The 23,589-nt window shown below is 38.3% G+C and overlaps 1 protein-coding gene across 1 annotated transcript in view; it reads left to right on the top strand.

The window, feature by feature from the left end:
* The window catches only part of gfra4b (GDNF family receptor alpha 4b), a 55,474-nt gene extending 37,176 nt beyond the window's left edge, over positions 1 to 18,298 (top strand). The window contains exons 2-8 of the mRNA XM_023292793.3: positions 1,859 to 2,134; positions 2,420 to 2,500; positions 7,321 to 7,666; positions 8,433 to 8,542; positions 9,347 to 9,481; positions 13,431 to 13,591; positions 15,798 to 18,298. Coding sequence (XP_023148561.1) covers positions 1,859 to 2,134; positions 2,420 to 2,500; positions 7,321 to 7,666; positions 8,433 to 8,542; positions 9,347 to 9,481; positions 13,431 to 13,591; positions 15,798 to 15,941 — 1,253 coding nt within the window. The 3' untranslated portion in view covers positions 15,942 to 18,298. The remainder of the gene's footprint in view (positions 1 to 1,858; positions 2,135 to 2,419; positions 2,501 to 7,320; positions 7,667 to 8,432; positions 8,543 to 9,346; positions 9,482 to 13,430; positions 13,592 to 15,797) is intronic.
* The last annotated feature ends 5,291 nt before the right edge of the window (positions 18,299 to 23,589 follow it).

Raw genomic sequence — 23,589 nt, forward strand, 5'->3', positions numbered from 1 at the left:
TTGAATGGGACATATTGTTCACATTTCTAGGTTTATATTTTTGAAGTCTAATTGCATATATTTGCCTGATTTACAGGTTAAGCAAGTCAGCACTTCAGCACACTTACTGTTATTCCCCTGGCTTATTCTTACAGATTCCTCTGACACCATTTTCGGCACCCGACTCATACCGCAGCTTTGAGAAAACAAAAGAAAATTATGTATCAAAATGTGCGGCTCAGTTGGGAATGGTGTGTTTTGACTTTTGGTAGCAATTCATCATATGGTTTTTACAATTTTTTTTAAAAACTGCAATAAAAGGCCCAATTAAAATGAATGGGAAATTGGCCGGACACCTGCCAAAACCCAGCCATCTTTAGAACTATGTAGCTCTGGCATATTTTACAGTAGAATATTCATCCAAAACTCTCTTTGTCTCCCATTATAATTGAGCTCCAAAGTTTTGGTGAAAATCAGAAACAGAAGGTCTCTCTCACCTGCCACCAAATCTATAGAATACACAGCGACTACATGAAAATATAACTCACTCAAAACAAGATTGTGCTTCACACGGTGAAATAATTTTTTAATATAACTTTCAGTTTTTGAGCTGTGATTGTTTGTTTGAGGGTCTAATTCTTAATCTGCCTGTCTGCTCCTCTCTCTGACCTTCCCACTGCAACCAACCAGTGACTAACAGCTGATTGATAATGGATTACGTTTTCAATGTAAAAGGTCATTGATGTTAAAAATTAGTATTTGTGAAACATGTTGGCTTTTTAAAAGAAAAAAATATTCATATTTATCACTCCTTATGTATAATTATAGCAGGACATATTAACTGGCAAAAACTCTGAAACAGGCTGTTAAAGCTACTGTCTGTTTACTGAGCAACTTTTAGTCCTTCGTCAGACTGCAGTTGACTACCGTGGATGTAGTATAGGAAGTATATACAAGCCTCAAAGTTGGATACCACGCACTTCATTAAAGCTTCCTCTCCTGGCGCAACAGTCAAAAACAATGCCTAGCTTTCAGATATGCGTCCACATAGTGCAGCCCACAGCATGTACATTCATGTTTCTCCTCCTTCCACCTCCCACCTGGTTATTCCCACTTGGCCCAGAGACTTTACATTGAACTAATGCAATGCAAATCTTCTCAAGGTTCTGGAAAAGTTTTACTAACAGTAAATCTCCATGGGTTACAAAAAACAGAAAAAGTAAAAAATTGACCTTGTTTGCATTTGGAGGTTTCCTGCCAGCAATTTTACAGACATGTCTATTGCAGTGGTTGTCTATTGGCAAAATACTTTATGGGATGCAGAGGATTTCATTGTTAGAGCAGAGTGGCCACTGGGAAAAGCTGTGCCTGAATGTATATGCATACAGCCCAGTGCACCAAATGTTGATTTCTCGCCTTGCAATCATGAAATAGCATTAAAAAAAAAACATGCAGCAAATCTTTGTTCATTGTTCTTGGACTTAAAAGAGTCATACGTGTATGATGCATGGTAGTTTTTGAAGCAGCAGAGCAATGGGAAACATCATCCACAACAATTAAAATTTTACCAGGTAGTATGAGAGGAGCGTAAAAATGACATACGTGCAATAGAACCTCTTACAGTCGCACATTGTTAGAGTTTCACAATAAGCCCTGCGGTTGATTTAACTTAATGCTCAGTATCTCCTTACATCTGTTCACATTTTTTCCTCAAAATGATCTTTTCTCCTCTTTCCCTCCTGCTGACATTTGGCCTGACTTTTCAGCTTGGATCTCCTTAATTCTTAATTTCTCATCTCGTATCCTTATTCCTCAACTGGCATGTCAAAATCTGCTTATCTTTCCGCTTTTTGTTGGGTTCTGCTTTCTTCTCACACAGCCCTGTTAGAGGTTATTCTGGCTGGCAGAGACTGCTTGGTGGCTGGAGACTCCTGTTCGAGCGATGAGACTTGCAGTCCTCGTCTACGTACTTTGCGTCAGTGTGTGGCAGGCAATGGCAGCATGAAGCTGGGTCCCGGTGCCAGAAGCCAGTGTGCCAACGCAGTGTCCGCCCTACTTTCCAGTCCTTTACATGGCTGCCAGTGTAAACGAGGAATGAAGAAGGAGAAGAACTGCCTGAGCATCTACTGGAGCCTTCACCAGTCTATCATACATGGTTTGTGCATGGTTATGTGCAAAAGCTTTAATAAAAATGTATAAATCAAAATTGAAATATATTCAGATACATCATCTGTTGGACAGCGGTTCATTTAAAATATTACAATGAATGTGATGGATCATTATTAGGAGAGTAGTGAGCAAAAACTTTGTAATTTAGTCATTTGGAGCCTCAGTGACTAAATGACAATGACTACATATTATCAATATTCATGTTTCATTAAGTTTAGATGAGCTGCGGTGTTCATTCAAGCCAATATTCCTGTGTCTTTTCTTCTTTCAGGGCTCAACCTGGTGGAGAGTTATCCCTATGAGACGGTGCAGAGGGATTACGATTATGTCCGCTTGGCCTCTATTACAGCTGGCAAGTTCGCCGACTTTCATTAACTTTCGCCTTATTTTATACCATTTCACCCTTAGAGGATGTTTTATTCCTTCAAGAAAACATGACTCCACAGAATTTTTCTTGAAATCGTGTACAAGACAAACAGAAGTCCCTTATGCTCTTCAGACTCAACACACACATATAACTATCCCCCCTAACACAAGTCCAGGAACCAAAATTGGATCTTTTTCTTGAGCACATCATTGTATTGCAACCACATTCACATCCCAGACTCACACGAAATAACAAAATCCATGAATGTCAGTGCATACTAATGCAGTTATTCTTTTTATTTCAATACTTAGGACGTACAATGATAGAATATTCCAAATGTTGCTTTGTTTTATACAATATCAGACTCCTTTAACAAAACAAAACAATTTTATCACAAAATGCAAACAAAACATTACTTGATAATACCACAGACTAAACATGCTGCTTTCTAATGATGCAAGATTAGCGTAAAATTTAGGCAAAGGTTAGAATACTGATGCATACATGAATCATTAAAACAACTTTCTGCAAGAAATGGAAGTGAAATGTACCAACACATACCAGTGCTACAGGCATGTGTAGACTTACATTAAATTAAACTACTAGGATGGCAACTAACCGTTAATATATATTACTGATTGAGCTGCTGTTTTCCTGAATTGATCAATTGTTTGTAAAAGTAGTGAAAACACCCATCACAACTTCCTATAGTTGAAAGTGACGTCCTAAATTGCTTGCCGACCAAAAGACTAAAAAACTCCTGTATGATGATGACAAGCAGCAGATCTTCACATGCAAGAGGCCAAAACCAGCTTATATTTAACATGTTAAAAGACCAACCAACCAGTTATCAAAATGTTGTCATTCATCTTCCTTCAATCGACTCCTTGGGTGATTCACAAATTGTTGCAGCACTACAATCTTGCAGTCTGAGCGGAACATCTGTCAGTATTACAAAACTGCAGAAAACTGATGACTCATCCCAGATCCAAGCAGCTCTCAAAGGCCAGCTGGTCACTTATTTCCCAGCAGGATGTATACAAAAGGTGCATTGATAAGATGCCACACAGAGAATCAGAGTTCACACCACCATTTATAAACTGTGCTGCTTGTTTTGGTTGCTTTTGTCCAGATTACAGAACGATTCATATCCAATACTAAAGCTAATTGTATCTGGCAAACCGAGGTGGGATGCCACTGAAATGATTTTATTGGTGGGTGGAAATCAAAAGAAGTGGTTTTGAAATAATAATAACCAAAAAAGGCCCTGTGGACTTATATAAGAATATCAATATATACATTTTTTTGCTTTTCAAATGACAGCCATGTGGATGATTCTCTATTGATGTGAGCAAGAATTACAAAACCTCTTTTTATATTGTAAAGGTTTTGAGAGTAGATTGTAGCCTTGCTAATGGCAGTATTCAGTACACTATCATCTAATACAGTAACATAATAGCTCACTTGCAGTAAAAAAGAAAAAAATAAGTATCATCTGTCCAAAAGGCTAACAAGCTGAGTTTAGCTCATGATGTTTTGGGGAAATCCAGTTCGCGTTTTTACTCCAGAGAACGCCAGGTTTGTGAAAATCCGGTCCGCATTTTCCGTCCTCCACGCTCCCCAGTCCCCTGGGGGCGGGTGTCTCTGAGTGGCCACCTGTGTTTGAAAGCTTGTGTGTAGCTGCCCGGGAGCTTTAAATGATCGTGGACGAGTGATTCCAGATCATTATACCGACATTAACCTCTTTTCAGGTATGTGTTAAGGCTTTAGAACAAGTATATCGCTCAGTTGCTGTGTCAGTGGGTTTGTAGTCTCAAACTGATTTGTTTCCCGCGAGCGGGAGAACTATACGGTTACTAGCATGTCTCATACTTAATGTTTGGCTGCTTAGAATGTTGTTACGAGCAACAAAAAACCCGGAAATTTTGTTGCACAGTGGTCCTCAAATTTGTAAAGGAGTGACGTGTCTTAAATTAGGCAGTTCTTTTTAGCTGTTAATGACATCATATTGAATTGCATCAAAGATACTCTCCCGTTTTTTGACCTGGTTTATTCAACATTTTTCTTGGTTGTAAATGCCTTGTTTGATCCTACCCAGTATTCGCTCTATCTGTACTTTTTTCAGTCATTACTAATACAACAATTCATTCAACAACAAATAAATGTATGTTTCCACTATGCTCTAGTGTGGCTCTCAGCAGTAAAAGTTTGCAAACCACTGCTATAACTAAGTTGGAGGGCAGGTGTTTTCCCCCAATATTAATCAGATCATTACCTCTGGCGGAATCCACAAACCGGCATATCATATCTTTTTCTGAAAGTCCTTTTAACAAACATCACACAAATATAAATAAGGTCACATTATTATACACCATTATGGGATAAGACTATAACCTTAGTTAATTTATGCTGATAGAGAATACGTTGGACTTTATGACAATTATCTGGTTCATGTGATGGACCTTGCAATAGTTGAAAGAAAAGAAGAAAAACATAAACCAGGTCAAAACATCAGGATTTCTACTGTTACCACAGCTACCATTGTAACATAAAAATCTTTGCTGCCCATCACCATCAAAATAAACTATAGAGGGTATGCATATGATGCAGAAACATGTCTGTTAGCATTGCACCATTCCATCAGCAGCAAAACCAGTGGGGTTTCTTGAGTTTTTGTTCAAGGTTCAATTAAATTGTGCACAATATAAATGTAAACAGAAAATGAAACCTTCAGCATTATACATTGAGTGGCAAATTAATGGGGAAAAAACATTGGTTTTCTTGCTGCTGTTCCCATGATGGAACACTAACTGGCATCTTTTGCTAGTCTTGGACCTAATATGACTACCTTCTATAATGCTCTGTAGAATGGTGTGAACACAACCTACACTGGTGATGAGAAATTAAACCAACATGAATATTTTAATCCTTTAAGGTTGCAAGCATGCCACTCAAAGATAAGGGAGGTGAACCAGGAAAAAGGAAGAATGTTTAGTTTTATTTTTTCCAAAGATCAACCACCAAAGAATAATTATTCATCTGAGACAGAACAGACAGACTAGCAGAGGTTGAGAGGTTAGTGTTGACTATTTAAAGGGTGAAAATATTTGCCTGTTACATTACAGCAGGGATTGTCAACATTTTTCAGGCTATGCCCCTTTCATTCCATGTATTAAATTGTGTTTCGAATTCTGCAGGATATTGTGATCTGATTGTTTAATTTTCAGCTACATCGTTTGTTTTAAAAAACAATTAAATATGAATATACGAAATATATGAAGACGGATGAGATAAACGTTTTAGATAAGTATCAACTCAAACAAAAAAAGTGCTTTCTATTCTAAAACTGTAATGTACTGTATTTAAAATGTATTAGTAAGTTTACATGCAAGTTAAAGTGTCAGATATAGCATAATTTATGGCTACACCACCTTGAGAGTGCTGATCCTATCAAACATTAGAAGCTCAGCAGGTTGTGGCTGGTTAGCACTTAGATGGGAAACTATGAGCAAAAACTAGGTGCCTGTGTGGTGGTTTGTGGTCTTTAGTACAGCCATGCTTCAATAAGATTTTAACAGGCAAAATGAACTACATCAGAATGCAGGAAATGGGATCAATAATTTTCAAAATTTCCTGGGGGAGGGCCCCTAGACCCCCCATCAGCATCCCACACAAACCAAATCTCACTCTAAGGTCTGCTCACAGTTGGCAGCCCTGCGTTTGCATTGTTCAAAGTGACTTATGAGATAAGATTTCACATTTAGTTTTATTATAACAAAATTGTAGTCTGTTATGATTTAATACCCCTTTGTTCACTTCTGCCTTAATTCTTGTCCATTGTTTTTTGTGTTCCCTCAGGCATATTTCAATCATCTGCAGTACTGTCTCCTGCTCTGCGTCTTTTACTGAATTGTTTGTAGCATTATTCTGTGATTTCAGAAACACAGTTATCAAGTATTCACTTTAGACACAGAGAAGAATAATCTATGCCATCAAATGACTACAATGGCCTAAATAATCAATGACTCATACTAGAAGCCAGAGCCAACATGCATTTAAGCCCGTTGTGCTTTGTTAAGAGGCTTTCAGAAAATTGTCACACTGAAACCCCTTAAAATTCTAAACTGATTTTTAATAGAAGCAAGTGGTGACTGTTAGTGCATGTGCGGTGTTTCACATAATGCATGTGATTGAAGGCTTATAGTTACCTTGCAGTAATAAATGGAGGAACAGCCCAGAGGCACAGTAGTGATGCACATTTTACAGATCAGACGATGGCAGGGGATTTGCAACAGACAGCAGACTAATGTGTCTGTACTGAATACAGAAGAGCAGGCTATACTTTTGCGACAGCTGACGTTAAAAGTCTGGTGTTGCAATATGTCAGCTTACCATGCTAATTTTAATTAGGATGGAAAATGTGTGGTTTTTGTGCTGACATTAAAATGACTCCTTGAAATTGTCCTTGAGGGTCTTACTTTGTGCACAACTTCTTTTTTTTCCTAACTCTGGAGATCAGACTTCTCTGCTAAAACCCATTTTGTTTGTTTTTTTTGACTGAAGAAACAATTCTCCATTGTTTATTTACTGACTTCCCTCTTGAAACGGCTCTTTAATTCCAAACTACATATCTGAACTTTTGATCTTTTAACACGAGGAGATAACATCTCAGAACAATAAATATATAAACTGAGTACATACCACAGGTCACATACGGCCTTATTCACATAAACACCAAACCTTTTTGATCTACTGCTTTCACTTTTCCGCTGACATCTTTTCTTTGACCTTACTTCCATCCACAGACTCTGATGTTGGCATGACAACTGTGAATCGCTGCCTGGATGCAGCCAAGGCTTGCAATGTGGACGACTTGTGCCAGAAGCTTCGCACAGAATATGTCTCAGCTTGCATCAAACCCACTGCCAAGTCGGGCTTGTGCAACCGGCCTAAATGCAATAAGGCCCTGCGCAGGTTCTTTGACCGCGTTCCTGCCGACTACACTCACGAGCTGCTCTTCTGCCCGTGTACGGACACAGCATGTGCAGAGCGTCGCAGGCAGACCATCGTGCCCAGCTGCTCTTATGAAAGTGTGGAAAAGCCTAACTGCATTACACAAATGAGGATCTGCAATGCCGACTATGTGTGCAGGTTAGAACAGAGCAAAAACAGAAGCTTTTAATTTGCTTCCCTTTATTCCCATGTCGATATCCTGTCTGTAATAGATTTTAAATATAATACATCGCATATGGTAACATATCAGTGTAATATGATCATAATCTCCACATTTGCTTTTGCTTAATGATCCAACTCATTTCTCATGTTTCCCAAATCACCAAAGCCAATGTTATATTATTCCCACTTTATTTAACTATTCCTTGGATATAGATTTTAGAAATTCTCACAATACATATTTTGGCCAGTGCTGTTCAGTATAATGGCTCTTTGAAACCAAATAAACAGCCATTCAATCAACAGAATGGCCTGCTGTTTTACCCTAAAGCTTTCTACTACCATCGGTAGGAACACCCCAGAGAGCCTGTTGGAATAACACATTAAATATTTAGCACAGATAAAGAGCCAGATGGATCAGAGTTATCGCTCATTGCTATCTCTGGTCATGGCCATTATTTTTCCACAGCCCCATTACACTCAGAGGGCTTTACTAATGATCCTAGGTCTGGGGGATGAAATATATTACTCTTTCTATCACTTTCACATTACAGTCCAGTGCTTTCAGTCTTCAGCATGGCCAACAATATTTCTTTATGTCAGAGGGGCAAACTCTTAATTAAATGACCAAGTCATAACAGAAAGAATTTATATTTTTTAAAAAGTACGCATAGACCTTTTACATAAAACAATACAGGAATCTATCACGTATTTGCTAACTGGTGCCTGTTTCTTGTTTTTGTAGGTCTCGTCTGGCTCAGTTTCAGTACGACTGCGAACCCTCCAAAACATCTGCCAACGGCTGCAAGCAAGGGAACTTTGGAGCTTGTCTCCTCGCCTACACAGGGCTTATAGGTAGGTGCACACCTGAGATGTAACACACGGAGAGAGGGAAAAAATGAATTGAAATGAACAGATGGAGGAGGGAAGAGATAGTACAAGGATGATGTGTGAAAAATGTAGTGACAGCGATTGAAAGACAAAACTGCACAGCAAAGAGGCAGGAATGAGTGAAAGAAAACATAGAAGGGAAATGAACAAACACTGAACAAGTAAAGAGTAGGAATAACATGAAACCTCTTATTCTAAACCAATGATGTAAGATCGAAAAGTATACAAAAAAAATCCCCTCTGTACTGAAAAAATGCAGGCGCTTTATACAATGTGAGGTTTAATCTGTTTCATAACAATCCGTAAAAGAAAAGAACAGCCGCTTCTTTTCCACACACTGGAAAGACAAGCTAACCTAATGCATTTCAAGAGCCTCGAATGGTGCCCCTCAGCACAAACACACACTTGGCATTTTCATTCCTGTCTTGTATTTATTAAAGCAGTTCAAATCCCACCTCCACTATGTTGGAGAAAAAAAAAACCCCCAAAGAAAGCAGCCTCACACACACGAAAAAGAACTCAATGCCAGAGACTTCTGTGACCTAAAAAAGAGAAAATTGGAGTATTTCTCAGTATCTCTCTCTAACATCGTGCAAGTCACTGCAGAGCCGGTCTAACCTGCGGTACTAAAATATTATCAGTCCTTTGCAGCAGGTCAGTGCATAGGAAATGCTCTGTCCATTAATGTTTCAAAGACAAAGCACTATGAATGCAGTGTAACAACTCAGAGGAGGATATTGATTGAAGCCCGGTGCTGTCTCTCTGCAGGAAGTACAATAACTCCCAACTATGTTGACAACTCCACATCCAGCGTGGCCCCATGGTGCTCCTGCTCAGCCAGTGGGAGCCGGAGAGAGGAGTGTGATAATTTCCTGGGATATTTCACCGACAACATCTGTCTCAGTGAGTGTCACTCTGCTCACAACAAAGTGGAATATACTGACTCATGGTTTTGGGGCAGGGGTTGTTTAAATAGACAAACTGACTGCTGTTTTAACATCTTGTTTAACTGATGTCACGCAGGTTCAAAGAAAACACTAATATGTCTTTTTTTTTTTTTTTTTTTTTAATATTAAGTGCATGTTTTTTCCCAGGCTACATTCAGTTTAGTTTCTTGTAAAATGATCACCTTCAACTTAAAGGAACTTAGTCGGTGTAAACCAGGCCAATAGCAGTGACTTAGTAACCTTTTGAAAATGCACAGTAAAATGCAATTTTTTCAACTCCAAGGTGGTGTTGACATGATACTAAAGTTATGACTTTGAAATGATACCTGCTTAAATACATTTAACTAAAACATGCATGCAGAATGTAATATCTTATCAAATTCTATCCGTTTCTTTCTATTCCTTTTTAACATGGGGGGATAAGTATTGATTGTTCCAACAAACAGCATCTCTACACCACAATAGAGGCCAGTAAACAATCAAGTATGCACTATATTAGAAATGCTAAAGATAAATGACATTAACTAGAAATCACCAGTCAGCAACTAGCTGATGTTGGGTTGTTGAATGTTGTTTTGCTCTACCTGAGGGGCCTGGTGAATCGGTAGACATTTTTGAAGACAGGATCACGTTGTTGGCACGTCCATCCATAACATCATGTGACAGACTGTCTGTCGTTTGCCTAAAACGACTCCTTAGATGACAAATGGTTATTAAAAGGTTCAGGGGTTGTGGATATTCATGTGTCTGGCTACAGTGATCACTGCCAAGCCAGCGTCCAGAATGCCAACAGCCATTTCTTGTCTTTCTGTTGTCATCTGTGGCATTGTGTCATTTGAATAAAACTGCATTTTAAGGTGGTCTGTTTTAGGTTAAAGTCACATCTGACTAGGATGAGGATTAACTCAGTGTTTGACAATTTGTCACCACCAAAAACTTTTTGTGCACAACTGGGTAAATTTTAAATTTTCCTGACTAGAACAATAGAAAAATTAGACAAGAATAACATTTGCAAACCTCATGAAAACATTAGGAAAAGAAATATAATATTATGGGACAGAACATTGAACCTATCTCTAAAACAAACAAAAAAACTCCACCATGACTTGTTTACATTTCTTTAAATCAATCAAAGTCGTCGTGGGCAGGACTAAGTGAAGATGCATCTTTGGTGAACCCTCAAAATAGTGACGAGTGGAATTGTTGTGATACAACATTTGCACGCAGGAAGACGAGCACTACGATGAAAATGTAAATTCCACTGACAAAAATAGCTGCCAAACTGAATATAACTTAAAACTTTTAGAGTATTAAGCTGTAGCTCAGACGGTGTTTCCTGCACTATGCGGGATTTTGAATATGATTACAGGCAAATAGTAGAAGGGGAGGAGAAAGTCGGCTGACAGGAGCGACCAATGGCAGGATTAAAGCTGCATCTTACATCCAGTGAGTCAGACTGTCATTGCCCTTAAATGCCTCCTCAACCTCTGATGGTGCAAGAAGTTTGCTCGTCACAAATTGAATCGCACGAGTCCGACTCATATTTGGGGACATCATGTAATCATGTTATTGATTACATCCACTAACCTGTTGCTCTGTGAATCCTTTGAACAAGTCTGCGTGTCTGTTGGCGAGATGCTTTGCCAAGTTGTCGGTTCCCTCGCTCTGAGTAGGTTTGGAACATCTTTTCCAGACGGCCTTTGTGCTGTGGTCTCGCCCCTGACTGTCAGCTGTAAGCCAAATAATGCCATATTTTGCTTTGTAGACAGTTGGTAGACAGTCGGCAAAAGCGCTTGACTTTGCCGCCACGCCTGCAGCTTTGTCACCATGAAAGCTGCAGTGTGCTTGTGAAAGAAGAAAAAAGTGTCTGGCACATCCGCTATGCCTGCAGAGAGTAGAAGCAGAGCTCTACACACTTACTGCCCTGCTGCTGCACATTAAGGCAACTAACAGAAAATACAGCTTCAACTAATAAAAATCTTTCTTTTCCTAATGTGCCAATAGTAATTAAAAAAATAGTACATAGTGTCCTTTTTAACAGCATGACCTTATTTCTACACCATACCTACATTTTCTAGTATAGTATAGTGTGTAAGACTACTCCAAGGGCAGAATATGCAGCATTACAGTTTGTTTTTCTCAAATCACAGCTGTCTATCTAAATACCGGATATATGTTCTATTTTCAGGAAGTACAGTTTGAATGTGTGTTATGCACATTTACTGCCATGGTTTAACATTTTGGGATTATTTCTTGGCTAGGTGAAGTAAAAAAAAAAAAAGGTCCAGCCATTCTTTATAATTTATAGATCAAATTAAACTTAAAGCAGGTTTTTGCATTTATGCTCCGAATGAAACATCAGCTCTGTATCACTTGACAAGAAAACGTCAGCAAGTAGACACTTTCAGGTTAAACTGGTAAGGTACAAAGTCAGAGTCTCTAACTGTAGACCTGAACCAAATGCTGTTTCTAAAATACCCTAAAGGCTTGCTCTGGTTTTTAAGGTTTCATGTCTTTTCACTTCACTGCTGGTACAGCAAAGTAACTTCATTTATAAAATTAAGCAAAAAAATAAACAAAAAATGGTATCGGAATAATTTGCACTGATAACCTGTAACAGGGGACATTCAAACAGACTTGATATGAAAAGTAAAGTAAGCCCCATGGCAGAGATAGTGACAGGACAGAGCTGTCAGGACTCAGTGAGACAGATGTTTCCCAGCATGCTCCAACGGCAGCAGAGCGAGATGTATTTAAATCAGAGATCAGGTGCTTTCTGTAGCATTAACAGTGTGCTCTCTTTTCCTCCCTCTGTTTCTCTCTCTCTCATATACACCCTCACTTCAGCCTTTCTCATTATTAATATTCCTTTCATGTGGTTTCCTTGGTAATTTCACATAGCTCTTCAGACATTCACAGTGAATTATAAGTAAGCAGCACCGTGATTGTTAGGTCACTGTACATTTATTAAATCTTTCCTAAACACTGAATGTGTTTAGAACTGAAACAAACCAGTTATTCTTATAACTCACCCCTGTGTCTGTCTAATGCAGCCACACCTTTTGAAACACAAAAAAGATTTTTCCACAAATATTTCTAGTTCAGGAGGAGACTTCTTTACTTAATAGTCCCAGTGATCCAAGCAATTGCTGCCAGAAGTCAGTATATCTGTACATACTTCCACAACATTAATTATACTGTTAATTCCAGTCATTTTCCATCAGCTACAACTTTTGTGGATTACATTATGAAAAGAGCTGATTACAGATTTAAGAAGCTGAGTAATTTAGCAGCAGTAGCAATAGCAGTGGGAATGTAATGGTGATTAATCTGAAGTCCTGCACTGATGTTTTGTAATTTATTGTGTCTTCTGCTGTGTCTCCTTGTTTCTATGCTAATTCTCCCCTTAACACCTTTTCTCTTATATCTCCTATGACCTCTGCTCTGGAGTGTGAATAATTAATGTCCTTATTATTGGCCTCAGTGAGTATATATCTATCACAGAACCTGTACACACAGTGAATATCTTTGCTTGGTGTGTGTGTGGTGAGGTGAATCTTTGGCCCGTCCTTCGTCGGGCCTCCTGCCTAGAAAAGATACAGAGAGGTCTCAGAGTTATTTGGCCAGAGCAAATGCTCTAAGAGTTAATGAGGTCGATGTGGAGAGGCAGGTGCAGTTTGGATGCTTGAAGAGAATACTGAGTATTTTTCTTTCTTTTTTTTTTCTTTTCTCCTCTGCTGACCAAATCCGAACTAACTCTGACACAGCAAAACCTCTTATGCAAAATTTATAATTCAGAACCAGAAGCATCTGTCATGACTGAATAAGACATAAGTGTAACTCAATAAAAACATTACAAGTGAAGTCTTGTAAAATATTTTTCACTGCTATGTGTCATGTTTCAGGGAATGCTCTCATGACGTTTGGAAGTGAATCAGACCAGCAGCCGACTCCAAGCCAGTACAGCACAACCAGCCACGGCAGCGGAGAAAACAGAAGCACGACTTCTCCACCAGAAACCGTAGAAACTATGAGGAACTTTCTGGATACGATAATGCCAACACAGGTGTGCAGTTTTCTTATCAAAGCAAGAGTTCACTACAGCAGGTTCACATGGCCCTACATTCAGGAATGATCCCTTTCTGATGCTGACACAACAGTACTCAGAAATGCAGTGATACAGGTTTTACAAATCATTTTATGGTGCAAATATGTTTGTAGAAAAATTAGGTAATCGCAGAGAGAATTGTTGTATTTATTGCAACCATTTATTCTCAGTGTTCCCATTTGAATTCGTGTAGGGAGGAGTAGTGGCATGTCAGTGAAAAAGAGGTAAATCATGTCAGTCTGATAATGTATTTCTCCATTTATGAAAATTTCAATGCAGCCTTTCTTGGGATCTCCATATAGATATAGTTATAGAAGCATAATGCTGTGATCAGATGACACGGTATCACCCAGATAAACTTACCTGACAGACATTAGGGCATTGGGAGTAAAACTGAACAGAAATGATTGGGATGCCTCAAAATGTCCTGATGTAATGACTAACACTATTTCAACTAAATTATACCAGACAGGGTACTTTACCTGATTCTCACTTACACTTCACACTTACACATCAACCTTTTCGTAATGCTTCCTAAGCTAACTTTTATACTCAAAAATGTAAATATTAATTTGAAACAGTTAAGAAGGCCTTTCAAGCTGCGAAAAACAGCAACTAATAACCATTCAAGCTCCAGCACGGCATGGTGGTTTGCCATGTTTCTTGTGGAATACATGGTAATCATTTTCGACTGCGATCACCAAACCAGACACGGTGATGACTCCAAAAGAACATTTCAGTCCCAATCGTTAAAGTCACACTGAAACAAAATTTAGAGTGCTTTCATAACGTACTTGAGAGTGAAACAAATAATGCTGGTGGGGTTTAGTTGTAAGAAAGATTGAAAACAAACCCTGCTGATGTGACTTAGAGACAACTGTGCAGAGATTCAGAGGTGAAGAGCTGTAGAGGGCTTCTGAATGACCAGGAGGTGGAGGATTACTGTTAGATTAACAAATTAGAATTAACTATAATGTAGTGTAATATAAAATCCAAACACACAACTCCTTCCACAATACTGTTCTGCGACCTTCTTGAACTAGCTAATGGTAGAGTGTGTTTTCTGTATGATAGATAGGCTGAGTTCAACCCAAATCACATCTGACTGAATACATTTGTGAAGGTGCCTTGAATCTCAAAAGATTAAACTATTTTACACATTTTAGAAGAAATAAAAATCTATTTTTGGCATATTTACTATGTGAAAGGAGGGAAATTAGTAAATAACACAAGGACACAGTAAGTTCTAACTTGTAAATGAAATGCGTTTTCCATTGCACTGTGTCTTTAATACTTCTTCAGCCCCGGCCTTCTGGGGACGTGTTATACCTGCAAATCTGTTGAGCTGTGTGTTAGTAATTCCACTGAACAAAGCTGTGTAGTTACATTAGGCAAACCATATGCATCATGTTGCCAAGAGAACCGACATGCACTCAGCTGGGGATGAAGAAAATCCATAAATGTGCTTATATGTGCTTTGTCTTGATTTGCTACGCAATTCAATTTATACTGCTGGTACTGCAGCTAATAGAACACAGGTTAGAAAACTCTATATAAATATATCAATTGGTATTTATCACAGGGAATATTATCAGTTACAATAATTTCACTGTGATTTGATCAAAAACTAAAATGATTTCCATGTATACTTCATTATGGGACAATGTCAGACCTAAATATGCTCGTTAGTATCGAGTTTAAATGTATTAAATTTCAGAGCTCCAACGTGAAAGGAAGATGCTGCATTGAAAGTTCATTGAGTGGTTAAAATAAATTTTATATCTATCTATCTATCTATCTATATATATATATATATATATATATATATATATATATATATATATATATATATATATATATATAAATAATGCACACAGAGTCTGAAGGATATACCTGGTTAACATAGAAAGTTGATTATCTCTGACCTGGGTATTTAGGTTTTGTTGAGCCAGATTATACTAATGAAAGCTTGGCTATGTCAAATTGGCTCATTAGTACAGTAGTCTGGTCTAATGTAAATCTTGAGACAAAATGTCACGAACCAGCGTTCACATGTGCAATGATGACCAAGAACTTATTGTTCCTTATCAGAAGATGAAGGATTATTGAAAGAGAGGAATTAAACCAAGTATGACCCTAAATTGGTCTCTCTGTCTTGTGTTAGGCCCTGGGAAATGAGCTACTCGTGGGTCACTCCACCCTGCCATCCAATAGCCTGCCAAACTCTGCCTCACCTCGCAGCCTAATGCTTCAAGCTGCCTCCAGCCTTCTGTTGTTGCTCCTTCATCTCCTCAACAATGGACACTGAAGACTGCAGGAGAAGCTAAGACCCTCCTAGTATTGAGCAGATTGAATGAACAGTGCAGTTAAGAGGAAAATGAACCATGTGGCGTTATTCCTTCCTCTAAATATGTACAGCAATTTTGTTTTTCTATTTTTGTGTCAGAACAGTCCGGCTCAACCTGCCAGTGTTCTCACTCAGAGTGTGGGAACCTTCTGCAGACAGATGCCAGTCTTTACATTTGTACATTACTGTTGCGATCAAGTCAAGTTGAAATGAAGTCACTGCTGCGTTTGTGGACTAACCCAGTTTTCAACTATCCAGTTGTATCCGTATTCAAAGTTACAATTACATATAAAGCAGATGTGTATGATACAAAGAGATGAAGTATGTAGCTGTGAAGATTTGCATTACCAACAGAAGGTCTTGTTTGAAGTAGTGTATGGGAAAATAACTGCAGTAAACCAGTGAACTTGATATTTTCTCTGGCCTCAGTGTATAAAGTGTTCAGAAAGATGCTGGAGAAGACTCTCCACTGACTCAAACAGGACCTTTATTTCTGTCCAATGCTGGAATAGTGAAGAATCAAAGAGACAATCCTGGACGAGTGCACTGATTCTACAATGTCCAGCACCACTATTGAGAAGAGATGTGGCAAACAACCTTGACATATTAATCATCCTTTCCATCGAGACTGTTGGCCTTTCTCGGACTCTCTCACACCATGTCATTTGTTATTGTTAAAGCTACCGAAGCTGTTTATAGAAAATATAAGTCCTTGGTGTTGATCAGCAAAGACAGGTTTGTGGGCTTGAAAGGAAATGACCAGAGAAGCAGTAACTCTTTACCTGTGCTGCTGTGCTATGTGTTTGTGAGCGTAATACCCTTTTATTTCTCATTGTGTAAGTGAACATTGCTATACTGAACTCTGAGTTTTCGTGCCAGAGACGGAAGTGAATGATTTGATTTAGTGAGTGTCGCCAACACCAGTACGGAGCCTGTTAGAGATTTGACAGTAATGAATGATTCAGTATTTTCTGTTCTTGGGACCTGCTAGAGAATTCTGAACAGGAAGAGAGGTGCGGCAAATAAAAGTTCTCAGATCATTATGTATGCACATCATAGCATCATTCAACCTTTCTTTTTTAATTAAATGAAAAATGCTTTGTTAGGCGCTATTGAAATGAACGCTCTTTGAGTATGTTTTTCAGGACACAGACAACGCCTAAATGAAATTGTGTTTACCTAAACAGTTGTACAACTTCCAGGAGCACTTTGGAGTGCATTATTTGAAGTGGGACTATAACAGGATTTACAGCATAATCCAGCCATTTGTGACCTACTGATCTGTCTTAAAAAGCTTATGAGCTGCTTCACTGCTGAGCCTCTGTGATTATATGCTGCTTACTTGGGCCTCAACGTCCTTTAGGGCCAAAAGAAAAACAAATTTCAACCCCTAATGCTGTTTGGAAAAACAACTTACAAGCGATGTGTATGTTAACGTTTTAATTTATCCGTTATCTGACAACTTAAACTATTTTTAGCTCTACTTCACTCCGCAGTACAGCTGCAGCCAGCTGCCAAAGACGAAACTTTCTACGACTAGGAAAGTCTGTAATCAATGGCCTGAGGGAGCATCATGAGTGGGTGAGACAGACATGCTGTACAGGAAGTTTATTTTTAAGACGGGTCTCATAACATACCAGGCCCAATGGAGTAAACAATACTATAATCAAGAAACAAGTAAAAGTTTGCCCAGAATCTGGTACAGTTTAATAAAGATTAAGCAGGTGTTAGACTCAGCAGGAAAAGTGATGACTTTGTGGAGGATATCGGCAGTAAACCATCACCGTCTACTGTTCTGGTGTCGACGTTTTGCCTTTAGTTCTCTGAAAATCAACAATTACCTGATAACTCGGCTACAACTGCGAAACAAAATGATACAATTATCTTGTAATTAGCATTGCTACATGTGACAGAAATGTACAACACTGTCAAAGATCAGAGGAAACAATGCTGAACAAACTAATGCAGACAAATTAGATATACAACTTTGGATTAAAGGACAATATAATTATAATTAGGGGTTTTGCTTTTTTACAATCTTTGCGTGTATATGTATATTTGTTGTCAATTTCTTGTAAATATGATGAAACGCTGCCAGAAAAATAATAGCATACGCAACTTAGTATGTTATTCATCACTAATAATTATGAAAGAATGGTTTAAAGCTGCTTTCTCTGATTTAAATGACAGGGAGAGAAGTCAGGATTGGCATGAGTACATTGCCAATTTTAAGATGCAAATGACAACAATGTTTGCCATGATAATCATCTTACATTTCCTGATTGACAGTGACCCCAAAATAAAGTCACTTTTGCAGATATGTGATGTGGCAAAGAAAACCTTCTGATTAAATAATTAAGTTCAAGAATCCAAAGTCACAATTCCTCCTGTGAGGAACACAAAAGTCTTTATCACGGTTCATGACAATCCATCCAATAGTTCATCCAGGAGACCCACTCTGTTAGTGAGGCTAAAAATAAGAACATCTTTTATTAAATTGTGCTTAACATATAATATGCCTGTTGGTTGCTTTCAGGATCTGACCAATGTTCCTCTCTGGCGATGTACAGCCTGTCTGTTTTTGACATATGATTTTAAAGTGTTCTTGACACGTTAAATACTTTTTCAGTTATTAAACTGGTATACTAGCTCACACAATGTTCCTTTTAATGCCTCTGTACTGACAACTGAAGAGGCTGTACACATTGTTTTCATCTCATTCTCATGAACACATTGGGGTCACTGGGGGTCAGTGGAGAAAAACATTTCCTCTTAAAGCTCATATTTGGCTTCTGGCACATTTTACTGCCATTGTTCCAATATATACAGCAATTTTAATTACTTGAGTTTGCCTTTTTGATTATAAACATGCAGTGAATTATTCTAAATGAGAATTAGGATATTTCAGTATTTTAGTCGACATATTCTGTAAATAACTAATAATATTTGAAACCACGCTTACTCCTCACTAATCAAAACTTTTGTAATTAAGAATCATCAGACCTTAGTTATTACTTTTTTCTAATTTATTGACGCCTTTACTGTCTCAAGCTTTCTTTTGGGCAGTATCTCTCCACACCAATGAGCAGCAAGTGGGGATAGTTTAAAAATGAATATTCTCTTTGTTACACACAGAGCACCGGAATATTACTTAGACAAAAAATGTAAACCCTTGATAAAATGTATGGTATGGAAAAACATATATACTTAAACATATATATAGTGCCTATAAAAAGTGTTCACCCTCCCCAGGAAGTTGTCCCCTAAATTGCTTTTCAACATTTAATCATTGTCAGTTCAGTTCGGCTTTTCTGAGAAGGATTTACAGAAAGACTCATGTCAAAGTGAAAAAAAGATTTCTATGAAGTAATGTCAATTCATGAAAAACATAAAAGGTAAAATCAGTGATCAAATATTCACCCCATGGAAAGTGGCTCGTCTAATTCGATACAATTGCAGCCAGTTGGTGATGGCAGTCACACAGTTAGTTAAATGGAGATCGTCTGAGTGCAGTGAATGGGTCTCAAATGATTGGAGTATAAACACACCTGTAACTGGAATGTCCAGTCAATAGTGAATCAGTGTCTCTACACAATGAATACAAAAGAATACACCAATTCTGTGAAAAGGTTATTGAAAATCATTAGTCAGGGGATGGATACAAGCAAATTTCCAAATCACTGACTATCCCTAAGAGTATAGTTAAATCCATCAATAAGAACTTGAAAGACAATGGCACAGGCATAAATCGGCGGAGCAGGCCATCCTCAAAAACTGATCGTGCAAGAATAAGATCAATAAAGGAGGCCACCAAGACACCAATTGTTTCTCTGAAGGACTTCAGCAGCTGAGATCAGAGAGACTGTGCATACACCAACTCATAGAGCATACAACAACTGTGACCTGTTCTTCGACAGTCAAAGCTTTATGGGAGAGTTGCACAGAGAAAGCAACTGTTGAAAAAACCTCATAATAAGCCTCAACTAGGTTTGCCAGAAGGCATGTAAGAGATTCTGATGTCAACTGGAAGAAAGCTCTTGAGACCAAAATTTTGCTTTTTGGTCATCAGACTAGACATTATGTTTGGTGGACACTAACAACTACACATCCTCACAAACACACCATCCCTACTGTGAAGCATGGTGGTGGCAGCATCATGATGTGCGGATGCTTCTTGGCAGCAGGACCTGGAAGGCTTGTAAAGATAAAGGATAAAATTAATGCAGCAAATCACAGGGAAGGACAACCTGATGCAGTCTGAAAGAGAACTGTAGCTTGTGAGAAGATCTGTTTTCCAGCAAAACAATGACCAAAGCATACAGCCAAAGCCACACAGAAATGGTTTGAAGACAAGGTCAGCGTTCTGTAGTGGCCGAGTCAGTGTTCAGATGTCAATCTAATTAAAAATGTATGGTCTTTTTAAACATAATGTGGGACATCTAACATTAGTTAACATAAATTGTCAATGGCAAAAAGTACAAAAACATTGTAGGACATTCTAAAATTACAGTGTGTGTCTGACACATGCCCTATGTTTTCCTCATATGAGCTGTTGCATTGATTATTTTAGTGTGCGTTTACAATGCATCTTGGAGATGTCAGAAAATTTTGTTGATGCGTTTTTGTTTTGTTTACAGATGTTAAAGAAAACCTTACCATACTGTTTTTCACGGCCTCCTTTACATTATTTCATCGTATGGCACGTTTTTACATGTTGAAAAATCTAATTTTTTTTCGACAGTATATGTCGAAAAATGTCATTTTTCAACATGTTGTAAAAAACATGCCATATGATGAAATAATGTAAAGCAAGCCGTGAAAAACACTCCAGAAAGGTTTTCTTTGGAAAAAAAAAAAATCATCATGAACTTTGGCCCAAAAAAACGCCATAGTATACTATGTCGAAAAAAAAATGCGATTTTCAACATGTTGTAAAGACGTGCCATATTATGAAATAATGTTAAGTAGGACGAGAAAAACACTCCAGAAAGGTTTTCTTTGAAAGAAAAATCATCAGGAATTTTGGCCCAAAAAAACACCATAGTATACTATGTCGGAAAAAAAATGTGATTTTTCAACATGTTGTAAAAACGTGCCATATGATGAAATAATGTAAAGTGGGCCGTGAAAAACACTATGGTAAGGTTTTCTTTAACATCTGTAAACAAAACAAAAACGTATCAACAAAGTTTTCTGTTAGAGTTTGTGTTCTTCTAAGTTTAACGCCAAGATTTTAAATACTGTCATTTACTGCAAATGAATATCTACTCCAAATCTCTCACTAATAATCATCATCAGCCTTAAAAACACACAGAACACCCCTCTATACTCGACCACACTTAGTACAGTCCGGTTCCCCCTTCTATAAATCTGCTTGGAATCTTCCACTTCCTGTTTGTCAAAGTGACCTTCTACCTGGACAGGTTTTGTTGGAGCTCATGCAACAAACATTTTGGGTAAGTGCACTTTAATATGGATGGATGACACTGAATTAGAGTCTGTTTTAATGAGACCGAGTTAAGATGTGTAGCTCTGTCATTAAATAGTAAATTATTTCCCAGAATTCACAGAGGAAAGTCTGAAATGTTTGCTAGGTTAGCGTCCCACATGTTCTTTGGCTCAGCTAAAGCTAACTCTCTCCAACTTCTGGATCTCTTGAGTTGCTTGTTGTTAAAATATCTTGCTAGAGGTGCTGAAGCTCAGAAAGTCTGAGATGTTTGTTCAAAATAAGCTCATTCTCAAGTCTTATCTGAACTGTCCTCTTTTGTTTTAACTTTCCCTAAACTTAAGAGTTAATGACAGAGCAGCACATCCAGACTCAGTCTCATTTATGTAGAGATTAAACTTCAGTGTCATTCATTGATGTTAAAGTGCACTTTTTCAAATGTTTGTTGCACATGCTCCCGACCAAACCAGTCCAGGTGGCAGACGATGTGAAGAGAAAGCTCCAGAGAATGAATATCACACATTTACGTTGGAAATAAATGTCCTTTAATGAGACATTGTCAAAAGTTGGATTTCCCTTTAATGATGTTCAAATCTTTGTTGAGTGTTTTGTTGATGTTGGTTTCTAAATGTTTTCTGACATTCGGCCCCAAAGATTAAAACCTTTTATGGCTCACAAGCTGCAACAATTCACACATTATCAACTATCTTTCTGACTAAACTAAGATAAAAATTGAAAAACTGCCTGATTCCTGCATCATGAATGTAAATCTTTTTGGTTTTTATGACAGTAAACTGAATATATCTGGGTTTGACATTTTATAATCCAAAACAAGAAATGAATTAGTGGAGAAAACAATCAACAGATTAATGCACAAAGAAAATGTGTTTTCCAACATATATGGCTGAATTACTCCGACGTTATAAGATACATACAATTTGAATTCAATTTTATTTATATAATGCCAATTACAGTTCAAATTGTCTCAAGATGCTTTATTTTTATATTTTTTGTCATATTTAAAATATGACAAAGTAAGAAATTTAAACCTCTTGACTAATCCAATTTATTATTTGTTTTTTAAGAGACTAATCGACAATTAAAATAACTTTCTCCACTAAAACTAATAAACATGAGGTCAAATAGAAGGAACAGTTTTAAATACTGCAGTCCCACGATGACAAGAATAAAGTTTGTCAACAAAAACTAAATCTGCTGGTGGATTCCATTAAAGTCCTAAGAAATGATAATAAAGTGTGATAGTAAAGGTTTGTGGTGCTAAAAACCTCCAAGATATCAAGTTGAACATCTGGATGGAGGTTGATAAAAGTTGACCTCCCTTCATTTCTCTGGAGTCGACTCCATGGATTTTATGGATGTTGGTTAAAGACCTGCTCTTCTAGTGGTCTTCCGTCTAGTCACTGTAAAAAGTCACTCCATCCTGGCCGACTTCAACACCTCTTCATGACAACTTGTTCTGCCTCCGACCTGGTGGAAACTCCAGAAACTCGGGAAAACCTGTGGAGACTCGAAGAACTCGTGGAGACTCGAAGAACTCGTCGGGCGGGGGAAGGTGTGGTGGGTGGTGGGGAGAGGTGGGGGAGTAGAGGGGGGAGGCCGCCACCCACCTCCCCGCCTACTCCCCGCCCTGACTCCACCCAGACTCCGCCTTGGTTCCGCCCATGTGGTGACTTCAGAAACTACGATGCCAAAGGGACGACGAAATCATTTCTTTTCATCTGATCTGTAGCTCAGTGAGTTAAGGATTTGCCTATGGAGCTGCAGGTCGCCGGTTCAAGACCAGACACTTCTTAAATTTTCTCAAAATCCTGACAAAGACAAACAAAGAAAAGTGCCGGTGGTGGGTCTTGAACCTGCGACCCTCCGCTTGGTAGTCCTCTTCTTATCCTCCTGAGCTACTCGCTCAGATACTAAATCTCCTCGTTTTTGCGCATTTATCATCTATTTTTTGTCATTTTCGAGTTTTTTTTTTTTTAACTCGAGTCTCGACTCGACCGTTTTTCTCAGGAGGCTGGACTTCAGCCTTTGTGCTGGAGGGTTGAACCCTCAGTTCCAAGACTATCCAAGCCTCCACACCTCCCGAGTCCTCAGGACCTGAGCTTTCACACAGTCTGAGGGCTGAAATTTTCTAAGTCCCACAGT

This window comes from Amphiprion ocellaris, chromosome 13 (assembly GCF_022539595.1).
Source record: "Amphiprion ocellaris isolate individual 3 ecotype Okinawa chromosome 13, ASM2253959v1, whole genome shotgun sequence".
In the NCBI taxonomy this organism is placed as follows: domain Eukaryota; kingdom Metazoa; phylum Chordata; class Actinopteri; family Pomacentridae; genus Amphiprion; species Amphiprion ocellaris.